Genomic DNA, 27530 nt, shown 5'->3' with positions numbered 1-27530 from the left:
TGTAGACCACTGTATGTGCAACTTTGTGTTGGTTGGGATGTAAACTGTGTACATTGTATTTGTGGGAAAGAAAAGATATATTTGTTACCGTGTATTTATGTGTTTTGAGTACAAAAACAATCCATCCATCCCTTATCTATCGCTTCATCCTCCACCGGAGGGTTGCGGGGAGTGCTGTGCCTATCTCAGCTGACATACGAAAAGTTTAATTTTGCAGGAGAATTGAGGGGTTTTGCCCATTTTGTGCGAGTGTTTTTGGAGAGGCATGCTTTCAGAAAATGTGTGTCAACAATCGAGAAAACCTGTAAATGCTTAAAAACATAAACATTATCTGATAAATGCATCAGCTCCAACAATGACACTGGATATGATGTAGCGATGAAAAGAGATTATTCTTAACAGTTCCATTTTGGGTTTTTCGACATGGCTGATCAGAGAACAGTCCAATACAAACACCCTAAATTAACCACAGACACTCATTTCTGCACACACATTGTTCTAATGCACACGCACACATAACCCAACACTATGACTGATTTATCTCTAAAGCAGATAACACATGTGATGGTAGGTGGACACCCAGTGTCTTTAGAATGAAGTCAAGACGTGACAATACAAACTACAATGAGACTAGTCACATCAGAGAAACCTATGAGCAACACAGCGATGTTTCTCACTCAATGACTTACACATATGAGGATATTGTCAGAACACAGTTATTGAGAAATTGTGCAAAACTCAGTCTACAATAAGACAGCGAGGCGGTTGATGAAGAGGAGAGAAAGTAAACATTTGCCTCTCTCTGCTGCATTGCCCTTCAATGTATCCTTTTCAAAGATGTGGTACCGCTTGCTGTTTGAATGGAGCATTTTTACATCCTCAAAGGCATAGTAGGCTGCCATGGTGAAATTAATGTCACCAGAGGAGAGGAGGTCAAATACGCAGGACTGAAAATATAGATCCTCCACTGGGAGCCGCTCTTTACACCTTGCCTTGGCAGACTGGTAGGTGAAGCCTTGTGCTCTGGTGCTGCTACTACTGGTTCTGGCTGCACTGTGTGGCTCTGCTTCTCGAACCCTGAAATTCCTGAAGTCAATGCGCTGGTTTGCAGGACAGCCATGAAGACAAAGGTACAAGTCCTGGTTATCATCATTCTCCACAGAGTTCACAACTTCCTCTGGCATCCGTACAGCAAATGTTAGGTAGTGGCCCACCTGCCGCACTACTATGGTTGTTCCAATGTACCTGGCCTGAATCTCCACATGCTGCCCAAGAACCTTCTCCACCACACGCAGGGTGTTCGCTCCGTGACGATCACCTCCATTCTTTGAGCCATCGGCAAATGCAGCAGGCAGCTCACCTGTCTCTGCATGGTACATCTTCTGGTCCACACATTCCTGGAAATTCTTAAAGATGATTGTCAGCTGCAGAAAAAAAGAAACAAGAGAAATATCAGAAAACCTGGGAGACACTTGTAGCTATGCAGCTATGCATTACCTGCTGCAAAGGCCAGTGTCCACCAAGCGGTTCAGTGTTGTTCAGGGTAATAACCACTTCTTCCCTGACCCTCTTTTTGTAGTCCCTGCTCGAAAATTACATGCCCAAACTAAATAGAATAAACCTCTGCAGTTACAAGCTCTATGTGGATTGTCTTGTTATCAAAATGAAGATAACACTTGTGAGATTCCACCAGAGGTGTAAGTTTCACTGTAGATGCCACTGTGTCCGAGTAAATGTACATGGAACACAGCATAACTGAAGGATTTTTTTCTCTCGCCTAAAAAAATATTGCATTATTATTATAACAAATATCACCTTTAAAATTTGCAGTAAAAGCTTAAAAACACATGGAGGTTATACAACATGTGGACATGAGCTGTGCAAAGTCTGATGCTGCTGATATGAAGCAGAGTGAAATTACAAAGGTTTTATTAAAGAGATGTCTGTGCGTTCTCACTTTTGGCACAGTTTGGCGCCATCTGTGCCATTTGAGATTTCTAGGTACCAAATTATTAAAAACCAATTTAATTTTATCTATACGTCACTACAGATCTAAAAAGAACTTGTTTTGAAAAAAAAAAGAAAAAAGTATGATAACTCGCTGTAAATCGATGCTTCCTGTGTGGTGCGTAATGACAACTCTGTGGCTCTGTAGCGTCTTCAGTTACGCAGCGCCATAGCTCTGGCTTACCTTGGTCAATTAGGGTGATTGACAGCTCGTTTTAAACCTCTAAACTGGTAGAATCAGACCCCGGTCTCCAAATGCGTGTGAATTACTTCATTAGCGAGTCAAAAGGACCTAAATGCATATGACGCATTTGTGCGGACATTCGCCCTTCTCTAATCAGAACGATCTAATGTCGCTCTGTAATGATCAATCAGACCGGGATTTGTTCCCAAAGCATGCTGGAAAGTGTAGTTCTTCATTAGAAGTGGTTTGTTCCAGTGGAAATAACTTGTTTTGATAAACAGCAAAGGTAAGATGACATTTCTGCTTGTATTTCTTGAAAGTCAGTTGTTGTTTTGCTCTTATTTTGGGGCTGGATCAGTGAATCATGGTCATAGAGTGATAAAAATGGTACCGTTGTAGATTCTCTCCTGTCCAGTCGACACATGTTTTTTTTGTTTACTGTGACGGTTTTTTCCGCTCCTGCTATGTGATCCATCGGTGTTTTAACTGCGTTTTGTGAACCTAAGAATGGTTTATATGAGCTTTTAGCTGAGTTTCTTTCTGTGGGTATGCAGCATGTCTGTGTTTGTTAAAGTTAGATATGGTTTTATGACACTTTTGTCGCTGCACGGTTGCCCCCTATCCCGGGGGGCAATCGTGAAGAAGAGGTTACGAAGGTTGTGCCACTTTCTATGTTTTTCTCTACCTTTGCATGGTCGTGATGATTTGCTGTCTAATGAAGGACAACACTATTATTTTCGTGCTTTTCTCAACATTTTACAAAACAGTAAACAAACAATTGCACAACAACTAAACTGGACCAAACTATACTGCTTGGTGGAAATGAATCCGAGGAAACCAGATTCCAAAAGCAAAGTGCTTATACTTCAGCATTAAGAACATGTTTGTGCAGCATGTGCCATCTACCCTACTTTAGTGTCACAATTCAGCATTGGCTCAACACAGGGGAGGCCAAGGTAAATGCCCTCAAATAACATGAGTCTGGGCCATGTTAAATTAGACTCCAGTTTGCAGACACAAAGACGATCTATTCATAGCCCTGAAAAACCTGCCTGTGAACCCCAGAACTATGCTCCAGGGAATGCCTTCAGGCCAGGACACATTAATGTACTTAGTAGCTACTTAAATGAGACTGATCAGCACTCTGAGCTTGGTTTCACCAGGACACCAATGAGCGGTTGTCAGAGCTGCGATACCAGGACAGAGCAAAGATTCTGATGTCTATTGGCTCAGGACAGGACAAGTCTACAGAATAACCTTAGCTGGGCAATCAATCTGTTGCTTCAGTTCTGTCTTCATTTCCTTTATCCCCACCTGGATACATTTTTTGTTTTCTACATCTTTTAATTAAAAAAAAATTGGAGTATTTTTCCTTGATCAGAATAAAGGCTGAAATAACCAGACAAATTTATTTGCTGTAGCAAGAGCAATTTACCAACACAGATCTCTTACCAGAAGGCCATGTTTGCACAGGTGGCAGCTGCCTTGTTTTTCCTTTGTCCAGAATCAAGAGCTTTTATGATATATATATATATACATATATTTTCTCTTATTTGCTTCCAAGACCAACAATATAAAAATGTCATTAGTCTAAAAGCTAAAAACCACATGAGTGCTTTTTAGTGTCTCATAAAGCAACCCAGATTACTGCAAATTATACTCTTTACAAATGTGATAAAGGACAAAGTCCATGAAACTCGCTCTCTAAATGCTTACAATTCTCTGTAAATGCCACAATCACTGCTGTCAGATTGTGTGCCAAACTGGACTAAATGTAAGTGAATTAGCCTAAACCAAAGCTCATGTATTTGTTTCTTCAAATCTTATTAGGGACATTTGTCCAAACTAAACCAGAATATAACCAGAGAAAACAACACAGGGGAATGCACTGCTTAAAAAGCATATTTAGCACTTTTCTAGTCTAGGTGATCACTCAAAGCTGTTTAACACTAAGGTTTTGTCATTCAATCATTTACACCTATTTATATTTGACAGCCCTTTTTATATCATACATATACATATTTCACACTGCCGTCACCCACCAGTGCTCCGACATGTAATGGGTACACATAAGACCATAACGATTAATCGATTACAAAATGAATCTTAAATTATTTTGCTCATGGTTCACTGTGTGTTCTGGTTTCCGATATCACCAAAATTAATGAATACGTTTGTGGACAAAACAAGACATTTTAAGAACATCATCCCTTTGTCAAGAACGATTGTGCGTTAGTTTGCGCAGCTTACAATTTCAGCCCAGCTTATATAACTTATTGCTAATTGTATGCACAAGATGTTTGAATCACTTGAATTATGAACATGATTTACGTGAGGACAAGATGACATATGCCGATTGATTGTTGTTGCAAATCATCTACAATTTTTAAGGGATGAGCCGATATACTGTATGACATTCAGTATCAGTATTGGTCTGATACTGGTCAAAATCACAGGATTGAATATGGGGAAAAAAACAATTAAAATCATGACATCCAATACAATCCAGAACCTGTAAATTTCACATAAATGCTTCACCAGTTTGTACAGAGAGATGTGCATTTAACCATTCCTAAAGTTTTTCACAATCCTTTACATTCTTGTCTGTGCACAAAATGTCACAAAATTGAGTTTGGTCCGTTCGGAGTCGAGACTCACAATTTTTCTATGACTTATAAGATGATAAATTCAACATTTAAGGTTTGGATAGTTGCTTAGACAAAACATGACACAATATCCTCACCTTGCTTGTAGCTGTGGCCAAAGACCCTGGCACCACGGGAGTGTTGGTCACCTGGACAGACAGGTATTTGTTATGAATAAGCGGCCACGCCCCTTCCACCTTGCATGTTTGGAAGTCATCTCCAAAAGTTCTGAGGTGTGGATCTCCGAAGAAGCCACAGTGGGTGTAGTTAGGCGACAAAGTGTTGCGTGGAAAACTGCGCTCATAGTGGCACACTTCTGGGCCATCAGAGCGCTCCTGGCTGTCAGGCAGGAGTGGAGGAGGTGGAGGGGGAAGTGGGGTCCAGGCAAGTGGTTGGGATGCCAGCCCCTCTTTGGAGCAGTTGTGTTGGCTCATTAGATCTTCTACGCCATGCTGGGCAGAGTGGTAGGCCAAGTCGCCTCTGCAGGTTCGTGCAGTCCGGCGTACGCAGTTGTTATACACTTGCAGCGCTGTGCAGAACTCCTCCTCCGGTCCAGAGTTTGATGTGGATGCCCAGAATTCTGAATTACACTTGAGGATCTTGCACTGCAGACTCACTGTCAGGGAAAAACAAGACACTGGCTATCAATGTTAAAGGTCCCATGGCATGAAATTTTCACTTTCAGAGGTATTTTAACATTAAGATGAGTTCCCCAAGCCTGCCTTTGATTCGCCAGTGGATAGAAATGGCGATGTGTAAAGCAAGCGGTGGGTATCATCCTCCACCTTTGAGAAAATGAAAGCTCAGATGGGCCAATCTGGAATCTTTCCCTTTATGTCGTCATATCTGCGACCATATGCGTCTGCCCAGGTGATTTGGTTCACCACCTCACCCATGTGAAAACGATCTACGACTGTGAGAGTGCTATGGCTGTCAATATTGTTCCAAAATGACTGAATGAATATTCCCTCTAAAAAAAAATACACCATAGGTTCGAACCATTCGAATATCTATATTTGCATATATTATATATATTATATATTATCAATCACTTAGTAGGCATTGACACAATTGCTGAATTTGAACCTCAGGTTTTAGAGGTCCTTTCTGAAATCACCCATAGCTTTTACAGGCATTTTTACAGGCTATTTTTCCAGGCGCTTCAGGCCTTAATGGGTTAAATAAAATAGGGTACACAATTCTGAGAAATGTGACCACAACAAACTTTTACCCTGAGTTCACATGTGAAGAGGCCAGTGCCGATGTGTTTTTATTCACTATATTCCCGGTCGAAGAAGCGCACTGAGGATCCGGGGACAGGAAAAGTTCTCTCTGCCATCTGCTTCATGTGAAGCTGAGGCAGCCAGCGAACGCAGAGGATAAGCGGGCTGCACGTCAGATAAGGCACCGTGAAGCTGAGGCGAACGCAGCCCCCAACCACAGACTTCTCACCCCACACCCCTCCGGGAGGCGTTACAGGTCTCTCCACACCCGAACCAGCAGGTTGAGAGGAAGCTTCAGTCTAGAGCTGCAATTAATCTGTCGATTATTTTCTCGATTAATCGATGAATGGGTTGGTCCATAAAATGTCAGAAAATTAAAAAAAAAAACATTTTGTCAAACCTGGAAATGATGACGTTCTTGAATGTCTTGTTTTGTCCACAAACCAAATTGTTTCAGTTTTAATGATTTATTTGCTATGTGGAGCAAAGACTAAGAAAATATTCACATTTAAGAAGCTGAAACAATCAGAGATCTTGTTTTAATCATGAAAAAAGCTTCAAACCGATAAATCGATTATCAAAATAGTTGGCGATTAATTAAGTAATCGAATCATCATCGATTCATCGATTAATCGTTTCAGCTCTACTTCAGTCCTGTAGCTGTCTGGCTCTGCATCCCGGTGACAACCAACCAACTGTTATGCAACCATGTAGTTAAATGTATTGCATGCTATTATGTCAGTATCAGTATTGCTTTCTACCATACACAAATAAAAATGTCACTGAACTGTTGCTGTGTAATAGTAACAATGAGCACTACTCTCCAAACCAACAATTACTAAAAACACACACAAAAACAGGTTGCACTGAGTTTCTACCTCTTCAGCTGCTTCAACATCTGGATCAGATTCTGGGTCAAACTGGAACGGTTGAAGAACTGTGGGTCTACGAGCCATCGCGATATATACACTGTAAACATTAGCGCCCATGGTACCGAGGCACAAGCTGGTCAAGGCCACACCCCCACCTTCCAGCGTGACCTGCCACACACCTCCTCATTTGCATATTTAAAGCTACAGGCAAAAAATTGACAAATCACAATATCAAAGGTTTAATCAATGTCTATACAAGTTCATAGAGGTATAATGCATGGAATCACCTTTGAATGTTTTACCGCACATCCACTAAATATTTATTATTTCATTTATTAGCCAATTGTTAAAAATGTACACCTTTTTTTCTACTCTACGCCCTATGAAATAAATTCTGCATGACTATAGATTTGTGTCTCCTGTTTTAATGCCACAATTCTTTGCTGATACATTCTTAAAATATACGTCAGGATGTTTGAATCGTGTTACCCTTGACTCAAACAGCAAGTGAATGGGCTGTGAGGTGTCTCTGCCTAGGAAAGATGACAATAAACGCATGCTGATACCCACTATCAGTGCCACTGCCTTATCATGTTGTTGTTTTTAAATGATTAGTGACTTAAAGGAAAATTGATAAGGGTTTGGTAAACCTGCAGGTTGAGGGAATGATGTGTTTCCACTGCAAAAAATGACCCACTCTTTCAGTCTACTCAAACAACAATGTGGGTGTCAAATATGTTCTTGATTTATCAATTGATTCTTTGATTAAATAATGTTGACTGTTGTTTTCCAAACATCAAAAGTTTTTTCCCCACAAACCGAAGCAACGAAGGCAGGACTTATTCACATTTAAGAAGATACAATCTGACAACTGTTGTTCTGTATAAAAAAAATCCCCCTTAAATCAGTTAGGAGATAATCAAAATAGTTGGTGATTAATTTATTAGCCGATTAATAGATTCATTGTAGCAGCCTTAAGATGAAAAGCTTTGATTCTGTGTGATTGTGGATGTTTGCATGTCTATTACCTGAACATAAGGTGCCTCTGGGATTCATTCACTTGTATTGTGTTATATAATATAATGTTCCAGTGTTAAATGGATGTTGAACTTCCTTTTAGATTTTTCACCTGATACATGGATGGCCATTTTCTCAAACACAGCACTTACAAGGGGCTTCTAAAACATGTCAGCAGGCACATTCAAACCCAACTCAACCTCTACAGATCATACCAAAAAATCTAATTCCAATTCCACCCTTGAGTGAACCAGAGGAGTGAACAAAAGTGACTTTCAAAGAGCGAATGTGAAATCCTGAGACATGTCCCATCCCCCAAACAAAACAAGGTTTGTGGGCAGCTCCAGGAAGACATATCTGTGTCTTTAGCCTTTCTCTAACAAATTGAAATAAAAATACAAAAAAAAAACTTAATTTGTCACATGTTGAACTATAATCATCAGTGTGTTCACTTTTAAGCCAGTTGTCATATTTTCCAAACCTTCATCTCTTTTCCACACGTACGTCAGCACTTTGCCCTCAATCTCTATAGTCTAATACATTTCAATCATTTGATCATTTGACTGATTACTGCAGCGAGACGTAACCATGTGGTTATATTTATGACTATTTAAGGTGTTGAGCAATCACTTCGTATTATAGGAGTACTAAGTCAACAAGTGTAGTTGAAAAATATCACAAGAATTATTCGTCTAATAAACGGTGACCCGAGATACTTAATTGCTGAACGTTAAAAATAGCTAATCTTTTAGGTATAGTTAACATATTCACATACCTCGTTACAAATAAATGAAGCTGAAAGTTTACCGTGCTGATGTAAACGATGTTAAAAAAAATAAAATAAAAATCTTACCGTGAGGGAAGAGTGAGAGAAACAGGGCGAGGACTCTGCACACGTCAAGCGCCGAGACTCTTCCTCTTTTCCCCATAACCATCCATCCAGCTCGGGGTCGCACTTCACTTCTCTCCCTGGTCAAAGCGAAGGAGGGAAGGAGTTATAAACGCCGAGACGTGGTTGAGAAAACATAGAAAAGTCCATAAAATAAGTGTGAACCGTTCTCTCATCACTGACAGTTAACACGTTGTTGATTGTGTTCACTAAAGTATGAGGTTCGCTGGTTTCAAACTCAAGGGGAACACGCGCACACATTCACAGGGAAGCGAGCTTCCTTTTAGGGACTGTCGGGAAAGTGTAGCCTCTGTAGGACACGCAGACCCAATCACAGCTCCTGCCACTGCCCCTAAATCCCCCAACTCCTGAAGTTTCAAATTACATCTCAAAGTGCTGCTCCAACTGACTCTTCACGAGCCACAAATTGACCACATTGTTTCTGAGATCACAACAATAAGCACAACGTGACTTACAGGACCAACAACAATAAAAAACATACACATTTCTTATTCATATCACTCAGTGGCGGCTCCTGAGTGAGGGGGGGGGGGGGGGGGATTTTTTCTGATAATGATAAGGTGACCCATTCAATAAGTGCATAAAGCAAGACAGTATCAATTTGTTGGTTAGGTGATTAACAGTCCTTCTTGTGTCCACTAGATGGCAACTTGATAAACAAATATTATTTACATGAATCTAATGTATGATGTAAAACAGCTAAACAGGACACAAGATGTGTCCAGCAACCACCTAAAGACAGAGAGAATATTGAGTCAAGTATTTATTAACTGACCAAGGATCAAGAGCTTTCACAACCTTTACCAGATACATACAACAAACATACATGACAAGATAGTGCAGTCAAATGATTCATTAAGTGTAAAGGAAAGTGCAGAATTTGATCTTTAGATGTGTTGCTAAATGCATCTTACAATACTCTCTTACACAAAACAGTCCGATTGTCTGATTTGTGTGAAGTTTTAACCTGCAGTTAAACCCTGAGCAGAGCAATACAAACATCAACAATTTTAGCAAACAAGCTACCGAACGTAGCTTCAAATGACTGCTGTCCGCTGCTACGAGCCATAAACAGCTAACATGTATGAAAGCGTGAACACCGTGGCACTGGTCAAACTACATGTACTTATCAGTTCGTGCTGGGACCGATTAAACGAGCACAATCCTCCGTGTATTTTTAAAACAGTGAGCTTCGCTTCGCTCAGAGTCAGAGAGCCGCGAGCAGAAAGACAAGCAACTTATCGAGAGACATGAAGTGAAGAGAAGAGAAGTTATCCCTCCTCTCTTTGCTCAATTTACATATGACGCAAGCACGTTAGTGCATGCACATAAATCCTCATTAAAAATGCATTGGAGGGTTTGTTTTTCGAAAAATATTTTTTTAACATGACAGTCAATGGGAGATTTTCGGGCGATTCTCCACGTCAGTCAAATCGCCCCAGAAGAGGCGGAACCATAAAACGTGACTTGAATCTGACGATTCTGATTGGACAATGACGGATAATTATGTCTAGAACACTAACTAACTTTGCTGGCAGAGACGGCTGAAAGGAATATTAGCACTTAGGATCTTTGGAATTGCTGAGGAAAAAAAATTCTCTTTCTCCTCCTAGTTGGGAGTGCGTCGCCCAAATCGTCCCTATACACCGGACGCCACTGATATCACTATTCAATCACTATCAAATGAACCTGTAGGCTACAAGCCAAGCTTAACCTTAACTTTGCCAAGCTTAACCTTAACTTTGCCAACCCACTACGAATTCAAACTTGTATAAATGTATTTAAAATTCACCTCTCAACGTTTTCTAAGAGTCCAAATATGTATGTTATGATATGCTAATACAAAGTGATCATGAATGTTTTATTAGATAAAGTGGTTTGGTAATATTTAGCTAGTAATGTAATGTTTATGTATTGCACAAAAATAGTTTGCGGTAAGACAAATGTTTTTGAGATTTGAGAAGTGTTTATTTATTGTTTTGAGATTTTCTCAATTGTTCATTAAAGGCGCCATATGTAAGAATGTGGCCAAAAACAGTTACTACACTCAGATTTGTGGCCATACACTTTTGTACTATAGGTACAGCCATTAAAACATGGGAGTAATAATTATTTTCACAAAAAATGTAATTGCCAGTTGTTTTCTTAATTAGTGATTTCCATTCTTTTGGTTCAAGATGATGTGTAACAATTTGTGTGTATCTAACACTGATTTCCAGTTCAGTATCATAAAGAAAGCATCAAATCCAAATGATACAGTAGCAGTTTCCATTTATGCTTCAGGAGTTATTTAAGTGACTAATCTGCCTATGACTAAATTTTTGACAAATATTTATTATTCTGTTAGACATTATGGTATGTAAGGTGAGAGGAAGTGGATTTTAAAGGGCCATTAGGGGATTACATGTCTAAAACACCACCACTTAAATGATATAAACATAATATTGAATTTCTTTAACTGTATTCCTTACAGAAAGATATTGGTTGCAATCATTTACGGTCAATATTTCTCTCGCTTTTATTATATCATTCAGCATTAAGTTTGATTTTATGTAAATGTTATCGCACAACATTATGATCTGTATTACCAAAAAATAACTAAACAATTAAAGAAACTAAGCCCAATGAAAAATATTTTGCCTGTAATTATAACATGTAAATTTGTCATCAGGGTGCTAAATGAGGAACATCCAGAGACAAATCAAAAAACATCACCTGGCAGTCAAAAACCAAGGTACTGTTTAAAGCCAAACATAACATCAATGAGAAAAGGACCACAAGAAGAGCTGTGATCCTTGCTTTATTGCTATATTTCTGATAATACCTGAGTTCCATATATGTAAATGTTTTAAATTATTTGAACACATTCCCACCAGCAGGCAGTGATCCCCACCTCTCAAAGGAACGACACACCCTTTTTTCATTGCCTTTGTACAAATGGCACATTACTGGTGTATTTTACAGCAAAACCACCAGACAGATGGCAGGGTACGATCAGGTTGTGCGGGGTTGTACACCAGTTTTCCACAGAACAGTGAAGTGTCTTTGTAATTGCCGTCCCTGTCGTGGAGGATGGATACGTTTTTGGACAATGAGGTCTGAGTCGATGCATGTTTTCAACAAGGGTGGCTCTGTGTACAACTAACTATGAAATGATGAATGCTGGTTAAAGGTGTAAGCTGCTGTGATTTTCTTCTTGTTGAACATTGCTGTTTTAGCAGAGGCAGTGTTGATGTATATATATATATACACACACTCACACAGACATTCAGTGTGTGTGTGTGTATTCAGGTGGTGTATTCCTTATTCTCATCATAAATACAGTACAGTATATACAGTACGTATGTATAGACACCCTGATTTTAACATGAATTGGCCTTTTTCTGACAAATAAATGACTTGGTTGCTTAAACATCTGTGAGTAGCCTATAAGCTAAATGAGTGACAATGAACTGGCCAAACAAAGTATTTAATTTGTGAATACCAGTGGATAATGGATTCTTTTTCAAAATCAACTAAGCATGTTCAGGAGAGCCATGTCAATTCCCCATTCTCAACAACATGGTGTGGTTCCAGTTTCTATATATCATTCCTTCCATCACTGCACAGTTGTTGCCTTTGATTTGGACTGTTTGTCACGTCTCTATTTGAGACATGATCATTTGGGTTGACCATTTTACATTTTTTAGATGTCTCATATTGAGACCTATTTACAATTAGACAACAATTCCATTCTTAATTGGGCTTCACCTCATCTTCTAGGTTCTTCTGCTGCTGTTAATATTTGGCATTAGTATCATAGTATTAATGTTAATAATACTTGTGACTGTTTGGTCAACAAATCATTTTGTTTTTACTTGATGTGAGTATGAGTGTTTACATAAATATTGAGGCAGAGTCCATCTTCCCATCTTCCATCTTAACAGGTTAAGTTAGTAAAATGTGTCCATAAATCCATTAAGATAATCAAGTTCTATTTTATAGATGTGCAGCTTTACATTTCCCCTGTCATACCTGTTGTTTAACATGACTACAACTTATATTTTGACATATGGTCTAATGAAGGTAATATATTGATGAACAGTTACATCTCTTTACACCAACCTACATTTAACTGTTTTTTTTCCCGATAGATGGCGCTTGATGTGACCTCTGATATGAAACTTCAAATCATTTCACAGATGGACATGGTATAATGAGGACAACCAAACCTGTCATTACTATTGAACTTAATGGCCAGGTACTTCTAGGTCTCATGTCAGCCACCTATGAGGCGCCGATTGTAAAGTTGCGCATGCTAAAATAAACAGCAACTTTTTGCCACATTTAGCAAAAAAACATGTATAAAAAACATTTGAGTTTTTTTAATGTTAGTTTTGACCAGATATACAGCAATATTTGTGAATTTTGTGATATTTACTTCTCTTGTGAAAATATAATTTCAATGTTTAATCTGAATAAAAAATCTAAATCTAAATGTTAAATGTTAAATATTAAATATAAAAGTTAAATGTTAAATATTAATGTTAAATATAAATATAAATATAAATGTTAAATATAAATGCTAAATATAGATGTTAAATCTAAATCTAAACCGAGATAACGGCGGATCATTTCAATAAGACAGGCCGAGGTAACGCTGCTCTGTGCCGGCCACCTGTTCGCACCGAGCGTCCACAGAGTTGGAGCTGATCACCTCCAACAACGTCGCTGCCAAACTATAAATACATCTTATCTTAATACACAAAACACATGTTTGGATTCTAAATGACTAATTTCTCGCATCAAATGATTTTAAAACTGCGTTCCAAGTGTAACCCGGGTGAAAAAGCCCTTATTTTATTCCCTTTTCTAATAATGTGCGTCATTACGTCACACCGTTACGTCATCACGTTACGCCGTCATGTTGCGCCGTCACGTGACGGAGCGTCGGCTGACGTATTATAGTGTGGCTTGTTGCCGGGAGTAGCAAGAGGAGCGCGCCAGGGAAAATGTTTGCTGCAGGTACGTTGTATCATTGGCACTTAATATCTCATCAAACCACTCCGCAACTAAGCGAAATTACTGTCGAAACATAGCAGCCGATTACCGGGGCCTATGAGTGTCTGAAACGGAGCCGTACGCTGATCGAATTGCGGGAATTGGTGAGTCGAACTAATATTATTTATGATTAGCTTTAGCTAATGCTAATCCATGCTACATCTAAATCTAAATGCTAAATATAGATGTTAAATCTAAATCTAAACCGAGATAACGGCGGATCATTTCAATAAGACAGGCCGAGGTAACGCTGCTCTGTGCCGGCCACCTGTTCGCACCGAGCGTCCACAGAGGTGGAGCTGATCACCTCCAACAACGTTGCTGCCAAACTATAAATACATCTTATCTTAATACACAAAACACATGTTTGGATTCTAAATGACTAATTTCTCGCATCAAATGATTTTAAAACTGCGTTCCAAGACACAGAAAAATATTTATTTATTTGTTTTCTCTGCTGCGACGTTCCGAGGAAATGCATTCTGGGATACATGACTTTCCCAAGTACGCTCAAGTCACGACCCGATGCATACTTGGTAAAACCGGCAGAGCGAAAACACTTCTGAACATGTTTTTTTGTTATTTTAGGTCGTTATTATCATGATAGTATGTTCAAGTTTATTTCCCCCGCTAGGGTGGTTTTAATTCGTTATTTGATTGTATAAACACAGCCTGACCTCCTCGAGCTTTTATTTTGGTACATCCGGTTACCGGCAGTGTGAATTTGCATATTAGATAAAAATGTATATTTCAATTCATATTTAGCATTTAGATTTAACATTTATATTTATATTTAAAATGTATATTTAGATTTTTTTTCAGATTAAACATTGAAATTATATTTTCACAAGAGAAGTAAATATCACAAAATTCACAAAAATTGCTGTAAATCTGGTCAAAACTAACATTAAAAAAATTCACATGTTTTTTATACATGTTTTTTTGCTAAATGTGGCAAAAAGTTGCTGTTTACTTTAGCATGCGCAACTTTACAATCGGCGCCTCATAGCCGCCCAGGTAGGTGTTAAAACAGCTTCAGTAGTATATCTCTTGCAGTTTTAAAAACAGTTAATTCAAATAGATCTTTATAGAACAATTCAGAATGGAAGGTCTTAGAAAACACAGAGACATGACTATGTCAACTCAACAAGCAAAGTAAACAAAAACCCAGAGACTCCTGGAGGAAACAAACATATTGTTGTTTAAAATCCAAATTACGTGTGGATGAGATGAGACTAACCAACCTTGGCGACTGCATGAGCTCTGTGCGACTCTTGAGTTCATTCTACAGGAACCAGGAGGACCGTTATCAGGAGCGAGAGAAAGCGAGACTCCCCAAATATACAATTTGTAAATATCTCCCTCTAAATCAAAGGCTCTGTGGCTCTCTGTGCGTAAAATCCGCCAGCCTGCACATGGTGTCCTATAATCATTCAGCTGCTGGAAATCTGTTCCGCAGTCTGTCTCCTCTTCTCTCTGGAAGACTTAGATCTCCACAGCCATGGCTCAACTAACAACTATGGCCTAATTATCAGTCAATCGGAAAAGAAGACATTGTTGGAGATCGAGTCCGTTATTTGCTCTCATGAGCGCGGTGAATCCAAGGTGTCAGTTCTTCTCGACGTCGGGGAGGAAAAAAGTCCTGAGGCTGAGGCTGCTGCTGCTGATCCGCTGTCTCCATGTTGTGAAATGGTTAGTAAGAAAGTGTGAGAGACAATGATCGACTCCGCATGACCGCTGGGAAGCCCGAAATCTCAGCTGTGGCCCCATCATTTCTAATATTTCCTCAGAGGCGTTGAGAGAACAGGTTTCACAGAATCTCAACTGCAGCATAACTGCAAATGCATTTTTATCCATGAAAGTAGAAAATATACACATTTAGTCTTAATTAAAACCTAATTCCCTTGATTTTACATTAGTGAATTTTGCATCTTCATATTCTAAAAACGAAATCAGATTTTCAAATTGGTGCTCCCTCCTTCCCTCACCTCCAGCAGCTGCAGCAGCAGCAGCAATCCCTCATCTTTGCAAATCACAGGTTGGTGAAAAGACAAATCCATAATAATCAGGATTAAATGGAGGATCGGGTGCACAAACACTGTAGCAGGCAGGCAGACAGGCAGGAGATGGGAGTGTGAAGGGGGCATGTGCTCTAAAGCGGAGTGTGGCTGCATGGAGCCTTGCACCTGTGTTTTAGGATCAGACTGCTTGCAGGAAAATACCTCCCCCCTCTTCCGCTCCAGCTTTCACACTCCTGCTAACTGACTCTCTGCTCCAATTTCTGCAGGAAAATTCATCACTCCAGGGAAGAGACTTGCTATCTGAAATAAGCAGCTCACTTCCAGTCTATTCACTGTCTGAATGAGCCACCAGAAACGCAGAGCCAATAGTTAAAGCCTGAGCCATGTCATTTTGCCTTCCACTAACACAGGTGTAGTTGATTTTAGTTTTCCATTTCATGTCTATGCAGCTACGCAGGGCAGACCTGTCACATCCCATCATCCCTCTTTGCATCCATAGAGAAACCGATCCTGCAATCCAGTTGGTTCATAGCTCAGAACTGCTCTCTGCACATGGCCACTGAGAAGCAGCATGTTTTACACAGTGGATCATGAAAGAGCGACACCACAGTGGGAAAAGAAGTGGTGAATTTAGGTTCCATCTCAAACACAGCTGCTGCACACCCAGCTGTGCTGAGGTATTATGGTGCGTTAGCATAATTGATCCACTTTATATCTCACTAGATTTATAAAAATGTCTGATTTGTGTGAGTGAGTGAGGGTATCAGTTCTATGTGTGTCATTTTACAGAACAAATCAATGAGAGCTATTTGAGGATTATAGCAACAAATGAAAGAAGTAGTGTCAGCCTTTGCGGCTCTACCATTTAGGTCATTAAACTGCTTCGCTCAGGCTGCCTCAGCAAAAAATAGGAGTAACATTGTTGTAAATTACAGTAAACTGTTGCAAGATTCCTCCATCATTATTAATCATAAGTCACATAACATTGAACAAGACTTCTTTTTTAAATCTTGCTTCACATTCCGGTGATTTCTTCAGATGATCACGTCGTACTTCTCCTTTAACATGATCCAAAATGATGATGTTAAAGGAGAATCATAATTTAATCTGCTCAGAGTTCACATAGTTTCTCTACTAAGAACACATACATTCAGAAGTTGAATTTGATTTATTATTTTATATCCAATTAAATTCACAAATGCCTGAATAAATGACCACATGTGGGAAGTCGGTGGATAATATTATGGCAGAGATGTGGGAAATTATGGTCATATTTCTGAGTCAGACACAGAATAGTGAACGTCTAGACATAATGCTGACCTCTGAACTTCTGAACTGCAAGTTTATCACAGTCTCTCATAGTTTCTAATTTCTGAGGTGTCACACTGTGTTTTAATATTTGATTGAACTCTATGCAGGGTCAAGAATCCGGGTTTTCTTGCTGCAAAGGCAATAGAGCTAACCATGACACAATCCCATGTTTAGACCAACCAACCAATTATTGAAATAAATGTGACAATCCCAAAATCTGATGATTCCACACTTGGTTAATTGTATTTCCTGCCAGCATTACTCTAAATTGTCATGTGTGGTGGACTGGCAAAAATATGAAATATTCTTTATTAGATCTTCCCAGTTGTCAGGCTTTTCTTTTCATTGTGTGGAAAAAAACTGAGAATTTTTGAGTTTTGCATTAAATTTTGAACAAAAACAGACTTTTTCAGTATTTCAGCCCCATGGCGTTTTTCTTTTTTAAGGAAAAAAAACCTCTTTAACCAATTTATGCTCTGTGAAGTGCTATACAAAAAAAAGAATTATGCAAATCAAACAAATAAAAAACCTTTATGATCTTGACATGGATTTTATATATCATGTCATGATAATAAAGGTGTTTTATTTTTAATTGTCAGTTGCAGATGTTTTGAAGTAACATTAAATGTTAGGGTTAGGGTTTTAATGATTACTGAGACATTTTCAAGCTGATGAACTAAATAACTGTATTAGCCTGAAATGAACATTTAAAGGAATACTTCACTGATTTGCATGTGGCTTTGTGTTGCTAGAAAAGCAGTAATTAAAATAAAACAAAAAAACTGTGCTTCCCTCCCTCAGTTTTTCACTGAGCTGTAAAAAATCCGTTCTCTCTTTTCCAAGCGGTTCAGTGTTGAAACTACAACACTAGTTCTGCACTTTTTAGACTCACCCATATGGGGACGAGACTTCCCAGAATGGACGAGACTTCATTCCATGGATGTATAATATGAACTGGATAGAGCTCCGCCCCCTCTGCCTTGAAGACAATTTTTGCATGGTGGCCACTGTGGGTACTGCAACAAAAAATCCCTTGGAGTCCAAAAAGCAATTTTCCCATTGACCACAATCGTAAAAGAGACGCGTGTAAAAGTGTCCACAGGACACCTCGAGACATGGACACGGGCTTTTATAAATCTTTATATTATTATTTTTTTGTTCATGGAGTTTCATGTTTGAAAAAAAATTCATAAAAGCCACAAAAAGCCCAGACAAATCGTATTTCTCAGAGTGACGTCACAGCTGTGTACGAGCACAGCCAAGCGCGGTCATGTGGCGTCTCGGGAACAGCGCTGCTGTCAGTGAACCGTACGATATGAAAACGTCATGAGAAATGTGAATAAATTAAGACAATGAGGGGTTTTCCGTTTACATTTGTAAAATATTTTGACAATGCAGGTTTTAGTTTTTTATTCGGCGCTCATTAACATTTATTTTCAAAAAGTATTATCGATGTATTAACGAGCTGCTTTGTGGGTTCATTGAGGAGAGGAGACTGACATGCTGCACCTTATCACTGTGTTCAGTCCCGGACATCGTGACACTGATGACGGTGTGGACTACGGAACTGTGACGGTGTGATGCACTGAGACCTGCGGTCACTTCACCACTGATTCCCGGGGAGGCTGTTTGTCTTATCGTCACTGTCGGTTCATAAAGTTATTGTTAAATGTGACGAACACGTGAATTATAGTTGAATATAAACGTGTTGAGTGAAATAATCGGGAGTTATAAAACTACTTTAACACGTTGTTATTGTTCGTAATAATAATTATACAATTATATAAGGGAAATCAGACAAAAACAACATGATTCCTGTAACACATAACGTAATAGTCACGGTCCTAACCAAAATAAACAATTTTTATTGATCGTTTTAATCTTTAACTACGTCATTGTACTTTTCAGCTTACTATATTGACTTCGCTATCGTTGGTTTTTCATTTATTTACAAATCCATGGTTAAAAGCCGAAGTTAATGTGACGTTGGTATTCATGAAATCCGCTAGCGCACGTCATTAGCATACTCCCATCATGCCTTTCGCTGTTCATGTACGCGCCGAGCAAGTCGTCGTTTTTTGTGGGCACTTGAATGTGCCGCTGCAGTGGAGCGGAGCTGCACGCACTTCGGCCTGGCACTGGCCGGATCTGGAGCAACTTGTTCCGGCCGCAGCGAGTGGCAGCGCCTGGAGCCGCCGCTCGCTCCAACTCGGCCGGACAGGCAACGGGGGTAGAGGGCACCGGCCCGGTGGATGAAGGAAACAGGATAAACGGCCGCCTCCGTATAAAGTTAGTATTTTGTTTTATATTTATTTTTACCACCACATTTATCCATGTTTATATGTAACACCAGCTGAGCTAACGTTAGCATATTTACAGTTCATTTACATCTATGCTAATGTAAGAACAGATACTTCGATTTGCTAACTTTATAAACATTGTTTTACAGACAGTAATATCACCGAACAGCTTACCGTCACTGGAGTGGATCCACAGACTGGAGAAAGAAGATCGTCTTGTTTTACCTGCCTTTGTTGTTCAGAAGAACATACGCAGCTCATGAAAACAGTACTGTGTCTATGAAGACTGTTGATAATAAGTCTGATTTTTCTTTTTTTTATGACTATTAATATTAAAAATGTAAATTCATATGTTGTGGTTTATTTTCTAGCCCTTAGTGTTCCTCCATTACAGTGTTATTAGATGAAAAGTGATTTAATTTGGAGAAAAGGGTTGATAAACACTTCAGAATTAGAGATTTTTTTCAACATTTTTATTGTGTAAATCTAACTTGTCTTCCTTCCACAAGTCTTTACTCTACACAAGTGTACAAATGCATGCAGGGTGTGAAGGTGAAAAAAAAAACTTTATTATTCACAAAGGAAAAAGTTTTACCATCATATTCAAGAGTACAAATTAAAATAAACCAGGAGCCGAATCTAAAAGCATGTCTAACACAATATGCAAACAAAAAATAAATAATGAAACATGAAAATGAAACGTAGAGCAGTGTCAGAATCTGATGTGGGACAGCTGGAGGAGTCACAGTGACGAATAGGAGCAGAGCTGGATGCTGTGAAGAGTTTCTCCAAGACTTGATTAAACCATGCTTCAACTGTAAAGGACAATGAATACATTTACACATAAAATATGAATGAAGATTTTACTTTTTTTCAGGAAAACAAACCTTTCAGCAACATATACCAACTGTGAACATTATAATGTTGTCGATTGACATACATAACTTGGCAGTATTTAATGAGAATCCCTTGATATCGGACCACTGTCTGATCTCATTTGAAGTTGTACTTACTAATGCTACTGACCCTAAACAGCAGCATTATTACAGTCGCTGTTTATCTGACAGTTCAGTTGAAAAATTCACTGAACAGCTCTCGTCTGCCCTCCAGCCATGTTTTATCACAGAGGAAGACTATAGAAACATCTCTCCCACGGAACTTAAAGGTGAAGTAAGTAGTTTATAGTGCCATCTAAAGGAGAGGCTGACATTTACAACAAAGAACTGCTCCTCTGCTCACCCCCTCCCTTCCCTGAGCGATACGGTATCCTCAGCCGGTCCTCGTCGTCTTTCTCCATGTCAGCAGATGAGGTTCGTGAGGCGATGGAGAGGGCGAGCTACCGCGGCCGTAGCAGACGAAGCGGAGAGAGTGTAAAGTAAAGCGGCGCTTGATTTGTTCTCTCGCGTTTGTCTATACAGGCTCCCGTATAAACATGGCTTCGTGGCAATGCAGTAGCGGCCCGCGACCATGTTATTTTACATGACTTTTTGAAACACTACGAAAATGAAACAAAGAATAATTATACAGCGACTAGACAATGCAGGAGCACATAATATGTATACAAAAGTGGATTTTGGGTCATATAAACCCAAAAATACTTCACAGTGTCCCTTTTAATGGAATAGTGGACAACACAAATTCAACCCTGCAAACAGTTCTAAACACTGTTGCTCCTCTTAAGAGAAAGGTTATCACCCTTGATAAGTCTGCCCCGTGGTACGCTGCCCAAACTTGAGCGTTAAAGCTCAATACGCAGAAGTAAGAAAGAACGTGGCGTTCCACACATAATAACAGTTACTATGTCTTGTGGAGGAACAGTTTCGATATAAAAAAAAACTCTGAGACATGCAAGAACCTATTATTACTCAGAGTTAATAGAGAAAAATAAGAGCAACCCCAGGTTCCTCTTCAGCACTGTAGCCACGCTGACAGAGATGCAACGATGCAATCCATCGATCCCTCTATCGCTGAGTAGTAATGACTTTTTAACATTTTTTAACGATAAAATAGAAACAATCAGAGATAGAATTAACGACCAGTTTAGTACAGCGAGCCTAGACTTAATAGCGGCTCCAGCTATACACGTACTAAATAATTTTACTCCTATAAGCCTCCCGGAGCTGACCTCACTGGTCTCCTCCTCTAAACTTACAATATGTCAGTTGGACCCTATACCAGCTAGACTCCTTATAGAGGCTCTACCACAAGTTGGTAATATCTTACTAGATCAAATAAATATGTCTTTACTGAGCGGCTGCGTCCCAAAGGCCTGAAAGGCCAAATGGCAGCAATTAAGCCATTACTTAAAAAGCCTTCTCTCGATACTAGCATTCTGAGTAACTATAGACCGATCTCAAACCTCCCTTTTATTTCAAAGATTTTAGAAAAAGCTGTAGTCACCCAGTTGTGCTATCACCTGTGTGGCAATAATGTATTTGAAAAGTTCCAATTTGTGTTTAGAACCCACCATAGTACAGAGACTGCACTACTTAGAGTAAAAGATGATATTCTTATGGCCTACTGGCTTCTATACTGGTCCTGCTGGATCTCAGTGCAGCATTTGATACTATAGATCATGAGATCCTGCTACATAGACTAGAACAAGATGTTGGGATTAGAGGATCTGCACTTGTCTGGTTCAAGTCCTATTGATCGGACAGATTTCAGTTTGTTAGTGTAAACGAGGAATCCTCCATATTCACTAAGGTTAACTATGGAGTTCCTCAGGGTTCCGTGATCGGCCCTATTCTTTTTACCCTGTACATGCTGCCATTAGGCAACATTATCAGGAAGCACAACATAAATTTCCATTGTTATGCAGACGACACCCAGCTATGTATCTGTATGGCCGAACGACCCAAACCCATCAATTAAACTCCAGGATTGTCTCATAGACATACAGACGTGGATGACTCGGAACTTTCTGATGCTTAACACAGAAAAAACTGAGGTCATGGTCCTCGGGCCAAAAGATATAAAAGCACCACTTTCAAGTGGAGTTCTAAACCTAAGCAGTAACACTCCAGAATGAAAAACACGGCCTGAATAATCAGGCACCTTCTTATATTTGTGACTTAATCACTTTATATCAACCGAATAGACCGCTGCGCTCCCTGAACTCAGGTCTACTGGTTATTCCGAAAATAAATTGAAGTAGAATCGGTGGTAGAACATTTAGCTACCAGGCTCCTCTCCTGTGGAAACAACTTCCGCTTTCAGTCAGACAGTCTGACTCGGTCTCCGCCTTTAAGGTGAGACTGAAAACCTACCTCTTTAACATAGCCTATAGTCAAAACTAGATCAGGTATGTCCTCATTAGAATAGCCTATCTTATTCTGCCATAGGCTTAGACTGCTGGAGGAATTTCCCATCATGCACTTAGAATGAGCACACAGACATTGCACGAGCCGCACTTTCTCTACCCCGTCCTCGATTTCTCAACCCTCACCACTTACCTGATGTCCCCCCATGAGATGTAGCACATAAATCCACATGTAGCACATCTCTAACTGATTTTTAATCTCTTACAGTTCTGCTGACACCAGTGAACGACATGAGGTCAGGACAGGAAAGAGGACTCCGTCATCCCCAAATCTCTTACCACAGCCTTCACTACAGGCTGTGACAAACCCAGTGATCCAGATGGATCCTGGCATTTAAAGACTTTTTACTTTGTATTCTTTGTCATTGTGTATTGTATGTTTTGGGTAACATCTACTGCACGTCTGTCCGTCCAGGGAGTGGATCCCTCACCTGTGGTTCTCCCTAAGGTTTCTACCCTTTTCCCTGTTACAAGGGTTTTTTCCCTGGTAGTTTTTCCTTACCCTGGTCGAAGGTCTAAGGACAGAGGATGTTACCAACCCTGTGAAGTCCCGTGAGACAATCTATGTTTTGTAAACTGTGGGCTATATAAATAAAGATTGATTGATTGATTGATTGATTGATTGATAAACAGCAAAGGTAAGACAACATTTCTGCTTGTATTCCTTGAAAGTCAGTTGTTGTTTTGCTCTTATTTTGGGGCTGGATCCGTGAATCTTGGTCGTAGAGTGATAAAATGGTACCGATGGAATCTGTAGATTCTCCACTGTCCAGTCGACACATGTTATTTTTGTTTACATAATCCGATGCCACTTTTCAGTGTGCAATGTAGCTTTTTTTTTTGCTCCTGCTGGTTTGATCCATCTGTGTTTTAACTGTGTTTCCTGAATGGTTTATATGAGCTTTTAGCTGAGTTTCTGACCTTTCTGTGGGTATGCAGCATGTCTGTGTTTGTTAAAGTTAGATATGGTTTTATGACACTTTTGTCACTGCGTCTGACGCAACCTTGAAGGAGAGGTTAATTAAAATTATAAAGAAAATTACATTTAAGAATTACTTTTCAAAAAAGCAAAAAAGTAACAAAATCTGATTTGAAATGTCAAATTTGAAAATTTGAATGCATTAGATGAAACGCTTTTTCATTTGCAAAATGCAGCTGCATTTTTTGACTCATAAATAATATTAATAATCAATATTCCAAACTGCATTTTAATTTTCAACTTCAAGACTGCTTATTCTGTGCCTTAATTAAAAGACAAAGCAAACAGAGAAATGCAGAGGACCATCGCTAACATGAAAACGAAAAAGCATTTCTCTGTTTGCTTTGTCTTTTAATTAACCCATTAAGGCCTGAAGCGCCTGGCAAATATGTCTCTAAAACCTGAGCTTCAATGGCTACTAAATTACTGATTTCTCAGCCTCTGTAGCAGAAATAGGAACACAATTCAAAAAGTATTTGAGAGCTTACACCTGTGGCTTTCCTGTGAAATTGAGTTTATTTATACACAAAAATGTAAAAGTAAAGTAAATAACTATTTTCAATTAAAAAACAGTAAGAAAATAAAGTAATATCAACTTGTGCTAGTGCGTTGATTTAGTCCTGATGGAGTGTGAAGAACAAGAACAGCGTGTAATGACTATAACAGTCTGCTTCACATGTGATGGTGACAGTGCTTACAGCGCTGTGGCATCTGCAGGTAAATCCACTGTCAGCCCTGGTGCGCGGTTGTAAACACTTGATTACGGTGGTAATTATCGTCATTATCGCTGACCTCGTCTTCTTCAAACATAATTATGTCTTAACCATAAATCCCAGTCGATTTGTTTAACGCGTTCGGTTATCAGCGATGACGTCATTGAAGACGAGAAACTCCTCAAAATCACTGCCTTCAGAAATCTTTCCGCTGTCAAAGTCCTCCATGTTTGCGGGAAGTAATTTCAAAACAATGTCGCGAGGAACCCTTATACCCCCCAACAATTAACGTATCCATTTTACCAGTGTCTATGGTAGAATAAAACGCGCATCCGCTCTCCCGGCTCTAATGGTAGAAATGCGGCAACCCTTTCCCGGCATCAATGGGTTCAGGCACAGAATAAGCAGTTTTGATGTTAAAAATTAAAATGCAGTTTGGAATATTGATTATTAATTTTATTTATGAGTCAAAAAATGCATTGCTGCTTTTTGAAAATGAAAAAGCATTTCATCTAATGCATTTTAATTTTCAAATTTGACATTTCAAATTGGATTTTGTTACCTTTTGCTGTAGGATGTTTTTCAAAATTAATTATCTTAAATGTAAATTTCTCTATCATTTTAATTAAGACACAGAATAAGCAGTCCTGAAGTTGAAAATTGTTGCATCTGCGCACAAAAGAGTTGAGAGTCCACACCATTTAACTGTCTTCACGTAGCTTTACTGAACCGTTTGTAGAAGTGCTGCACTTTAGATTTCACATCAGGCATGAGCAAGTCTAAAGCTGACCTGAGTCTCCGTGACATCATCAATTTGACAGGTGACAAGCCTGTGGTCGCATGTGGCGTGATGCGATAACCGAACAAGAATCTCGACAATTTGGTTTGCAGTGTGTCACCTTTTACTTTCTTCATCCCCTCCTTAAAGGTCACATAGAGTGGTCCTGTTGCACATAAATGTTAGTTATGGAGGTCTACTTACATATATTAATTTGTTTTTATGGTCAAAAACCTCCTAGTTCCTGTAAACGAGCCGATAGAAATCCTCTTTTCTGACGGTGTTTTTCTGCTGCGAGATTTCAGAGTGAACTTTCACCCCCCGAAGACAGAGTCTTGTGATTGGCCAGTACTATCCAGCACATCCGTTCTCAGAAGCGCAGCGCCCCCCTCTGGAAGGGTGGATGCACTGCTCCTCATTATCAAAACATTGTTTTAACAGTGTTTAAAAATAGCTTCGTCACGACTCCCCGCCGCAGTCCCTTTTATAACTTTAAACCAGAGTCAGACCCAGAGTCAGAAGACACTGTTGCTCGTGAAACACCTCCACAACGGACGTTATTCTTCTTCTGTGGTTCAATGTACGCAACCGTATGTGCCCGGACTACCGCCCGGAGCAGGACAGTCGGTTGTTCAGGAGAACCGCTGCTTACGTAACTATTACGGGATTTTCAGTGATCTCGTTGAGCCCCGAGATTACAATAAAACACAACGTTCTCAGCAGTGGCTGAACTGTTTGTTTCGAACCGTCAGGGCTTCATAATTTCTTGATGCTAAATATGACAGCTAAGCCTTCTTTGTCAAGCTGAGAATACCTCTTCTCGGCAGGAGAGAGTGTGCGTGACATGAACCCAAGGGGTCTATCACTTCCGTCGTCCATCGTGTGCTCCTACGCCGTGCGGTGACGCTTCACATGAGAGCACTAACTCTCGGTCAGCAGAATAATGAACCAACACCTCTCTCTCCAGTCCAGATGTATCTCCTCGAGCCAGCCTCGTCCTAGCAAGCTGGGGCCGTCTCCTTCGACCACCACCAGAGGCAGATTTCTTTTCTGCTGCTTGTATCTGATGCTGACACGTGTCGCGCCAAGCACCTTAACAGGATCTCCTGTATATGTTTCCAGCTTAATTTTGATGGACTGCAGACTAGGGATTTTGGTGTGTCTCCATGTTGCTTTGAACATTGCTTCATTCATGACGGTTAGACAACATCCATTGTCTATTTCAAAGTTTATATTTTTTCCATCAAGTTGCATCTCTACAGTGTAGGGGTCTACTTTCCTCAGGTGCACCACACTCCGACACCCTAATCTGTACACTTTGCTCTCATGCTCTCGACTGCATTTAACACAGTTCAACGTGAACGAGTCCTCTTCAGAGCTAACACTTTTACCAGTGTCCTCTGTTTCATATACATTGTGAGAACGGTAGTATGAACTCTGCTTTTTGTCAGTCTTTACATTTGCCGATCCATACATTTTCTGGTACAGTTTAGCCTTGCTTCTACAAGCTCTTGCTAAATGTCCCACTTTGCCAAAAGCATGACATTTTTCTTGTTTGTACTTACAATCTGCGGCTGTGTGCTGGGTTCCTTTACATCGATAACACTCTCGGTTTTCTCCTTTAAAAAGCCGAGTCTCTTGCTGCCCTTTGGTGAGGCTGAAGAATTTTGCTGTGGCCCCCGAGATCTGCTGGTCCTGCGCGTTTTTTTTTACAGTCTCCAGAGATTCTGCGATTGACAGAGCCTTGTCATATGTGAGGTCTGTTTCTGACAAGAGACGCCTCTGGATTCGGTCGTCGTTGATTCCACAGACGATCCTGTCCCTCAACATCTGTTGCAACGTGTTGCCATAGTTACAATCTTGCGCCAGACGATGCAGCTCAGCTACGTATTCCATGACAGTTTCATTCGGCTTGTGGGAGTGCGAGTCGAATTTATACCTTTGCACAATTTCACTGGGCTTTGGATCAAAGTGATTTTTCATCAGAAGTACCAGCTCTTGGAAAGTTTTGTCCTTGGGCTTGGCGGGGCTGAGAAGGTTTCGCATCAGGCTGTAGGTTGCTGCTCCGACGACACTTATTAGTATAGCTCTTTGTTTTTCTGCCTCAACGATCCCATTAGCCGTGAAAAACTGCTCGAGTATTTCAGTGTACTCATCCCACGCCTGGTTCTTTGGATCAAACGCTGCTATCGTGCCTATTATAGCCAT

The 27530-nt window shown here is 39.8% G+C and overlaps 1 protein-coding gene across 1 annotated transcript; it reads right to left on the bottom strand.

Moving 5' to 3' along the window:
* Positions 1-743: 743 nt before the first annotated feature.
* rgma (repulsive guidance molecule BMP co-receptor a) lies at positions 744-27530 on the bottom strand (the record flags this gene model as incomplete). Its single annotated transcript, XM_083894290.1, has 5 exons — positions 744-1424; positions 4935-5452; positions 8802-8917; positions 15143-15183; positions 27036-27530. 5 exons carry the CDS (start codon positions 27528-27530, stop codon positions 744-746), a joined length of 1851 nt encoding a protein of 616 aa, XP_083750416.1.

The sequence above is a fragment of the Microchirus variegatus genome (genome assembly GCF_963457635.1).
Source record: "Microchirus variegatus genome assembly, chromosome: 8".
NCBI classification, from domain to species: Eukaryota; Metazoa; Chordata; class Actinopteri; order Pleuronectiformes; family Soleidae; genus Microchirus; species Microchirus variegatus.
This window is presented reverse-complemented; position numbering and strand designations above follow the sequence as displayed.